General features: G+C 35.0%; 1 gene segment (V, D, J or C); it reads right to left on the bottom strand.

Annotated features, from left to right (window-relative positions):
- The window catches only part of LOC106536783 (Ig heavy chain V-III region HIL-like), an 8,146-nt gene that overhangs the window by 3,366 nt on the left and 1,666 nt on the right, over nucleotides 1–3,114 (bottom strand). Inside the window, 1 exon segment of the V gene segment in view lies at nucleotides 511–736. Within this exon segment, the coding sequence occupies nucleotides 511–736 (226 nt within the window).

Genomic DNA, 3,114 nt, shown 5'->3' with positions numbered 1-3,114 from the left:
AAGGTACTATGGTAAACAGATTCATTTGCTTTCCCAGAAAGCAAATAAATAACAACATACATGTCAACTTGTACGGATTGTCCGTAAGTTATAAGGATTTTACGATCTTTTTGCACGTATACGGACGTATAGAGCAATGTCAGAGATTTTTCAAGTCTTATGGATTTTTTCAAAACCTCATTTTCAATATGTTTTATGGGTAGAGTAGTTTATTTTTCCTGTAATACTTCATTATAATTTTGTAAGGCAATGCTAACTTAAAGGGGCGCTGAGCAGAGTTACAACCAGGGATTACAAATAATTACTTTTTTTCTTCTGCAGTTCGGCGCCCCCTCCAGCAGATGGTGGTCTAGGCAACCACCTATTTCGCCTATGCCAAGAGCCGGCTCTSCGTACCCCTGGCTGGGAATCACTGTTTTAAGAGACATAAGGCCCTAAATTGGGAGATTATTTTAAATTAAAAATGGCATAATTGATTATCGGCTATAATCAGCAAAATGTGATGTGAACCTGTGTTTAAGCTTCCAGTCCTAGAGCTGGTGAACCAGCCTTGAACTGACTGAGAGTAGTAGATGCTGCTACTGGTATAATGATAAKCAATCCACTCCAGTCCTTTTCCAGGAGCCTGTCTGACCCAAACCATCTCATAGCTACTGAGTGTGAATCCAGAAGCTGTACAGGTCAGTGTGTGGGGTTCTCCTGGTCTTTTAACCACAGATTCAGACTGTGTCAGAGTCTGACCAGAGACACCAGTAATGAAAAAATGAAATGGAGCTCATGTTGGCATGTTGAAATTTTTTTCTCCCCTGATCAAAATAAGTGAAAATAATCACCTTTCCAGCAGAGAGTTAAAAGCAGCAGCCCTGTTCTATAACCCATCATGTTAACCTGAGTGTTCAATGTTCTCTATCATCATCTGTTGTCAGATTAATACAGAGGAAGGTGTTGAAGTTTTGCATTGACTCCTCCTGGCAGGAGGGACTAAACTCTGGTAGTCATGGTACAGTTAATATGCTGTACAGTTATATAGAATCAATAAAAATATTTTAGGTCAAATAAACATACAGAGAAAATTTTGTCTGAGGATCAGTTTATACCTGATAAAAAACAGAACTTCAGGCCAAAGTTTGATGTGTTGATCGATTCAAGATCATCCAACAATTTTCATTGTTCATGATTTTGTATTATCAATAGTTGTTTTTTTTTATTATTATTTTTCAGTTATAAAAGACATGTTAGGAGGAAGGATATTTTCTATGAAAGATTATTTTTGAACCAATGTATTATTTATGTTATGACATGTTTTGAACTGTTTCTATTTGTGCTGCTTCATGTAATGATTATGTGTGTAAGTTGCATTGTTCTGTGAACTGCTCTGAAATCATTAGTGATCTAAGAATTCCTCCTCTGGCTGATAAGTGATATTACCAGTGTTCAGTCTCTGAGGGTTTTTAGTTCAGCTCTGCTGTTTGTTTGGATTACTGTGTTTCTGACAGGTTAGAAAGGTTGGACTCTCCTTTAAGAGACGTTAGGACCTAATTTGGGAGATTCTTTTAAATTAAAAATGACATAATTGATTATCAGCTATTTTACCATAGTCAGCAAAATGTGAACCAGTGTTTAAGCTTCCAGTTCTCTACAGAGAGCTCCTTGTTGTTTGTTATATCTCATTTTAAAACAAGGTGAGACACACAACATCTTCACTGAATTTCTTCTTTCATCAGCTGATGACTCATCAATGTCTTYAGAGAATGAATGAATGTTGTGTTCTGTCTTAAAGTCTATAAGAGTGATATTGTGTTTATAAGGAAAGGATTTACCATGTGWAACAAAACACTGCAAAGATCTGTAGTCATCAATTATTTTTTTTGACAATTTGCCTCCAAGTAGCCACACTTTTTACAACATTCATCTTCAGTTTTTAATATTGATGTTTTTAAGCTGTCCTTTAAACAATACTTCATTATTTTGTCATGTTTGGTCCAGTTGTTCTTTGTTGCGGTTTTTAGAAGTATGACATAAAAAGTATTTAAACATTGTTCCAAACTTCATTAATATTTATAAAACAGTTCTGATTCTTTGGAGAAAATATAATTTGTTTGCTGGATTGTTGTATATGCAAATAATTAGATTAAATACATTAAACTACAGTATATACTTATTGATGACAAAATATGTTTAGAACTTAATTTTTTGTAATGAAATGAGTTTAAATTGAATATTTCAGTGAGCTCTTACAGAAAAGCAAGATGTCAAATATTTTTCACAATTTTAGTTGACTTAATTTAATATTTTCATGCCAAAACATTTAGCCTTTTTGTATTCTTTTTACTGTCTGAAGAAAAAACTTCAACACTGGAGGTACTTTAGCATTGTGTGAGTATAATTTGTCCATACGTAAAAATAAAAAAATCTTGTATTATTATTAATGTCAATTACATATTGGTTAACATCACAAAGGTTGTTAGGATTTACAGAGAGAAACGTAATRTTCGATAACGTTGATGAGCTTTCGTTCACAACAAAGAGGTTTAGTATTTAAAAAATGTTTTAACAGTAGAAGGCATCAGCAAAATAAAAGTCAAATGCGAGGAAATGGCCTATATGACACAGATTTCCATTCTAGCACTTCTGCATTCTTTGGCCGCAGACAGCACTTCCGGTTCGCGGGCAACATTGTGTTAGCGTATAGGCTTTTTTCACTCTGTGGCTGCTGTYCACACTACAGGATTTGCATGTACCAACATTAACACAGGAGACATTCAAGTTGACAAAAGTCCATCCAAGTGGAAAAAAATATTTTATAGTGGATTAAACCCATAAAAAACAAAGGTAAGCCTTTTTCACTATTTCTTGGCTGCTTGTTCTGTGKRTTTTTTCATGTAGAGATGTGACACTTATATTGTTGGAAAGCCTGGGCCCCACAACTTCGGAGGCTGGTTTTGGGTGTGAGGGTTGGCTTTAGAACCAAGGTGTGAATTGAGTTTAGGTTAGTTTTAGGGTCAGGTAGGTAGGTACCTGTGAGGTTAGGGTTAGGATATAAAATTACCAAAACATGAATGGAAGTCAATGGACGGGCCCCACAATGATGTAAAAACAAGTTTGTGTATGTGT

This window comes from Austrofundulus limnaeus, unplaced genomic scaffold, assembly GCF_001266775.1.
Source record: "Austrofundulus limnaeus strain Quisiro unplaced genomic scaffold, Austrofundulus_limnaeus-1.0 Scaffold1973, whole genome shotgun sequence".
Classification (NCBI taxonomy): domain Eukaryota; kingdom Metazoa; phylum Chordata; class Actinopteri; order Cyprinodontiformes; family Rivulidae; genus Austrofundulus; species Austrofundulus limnaeus.
Note: the sequence above shows the minus strand (reverse complement) of the source record. Positions and strands in the feature narration are given on the sequence as shown.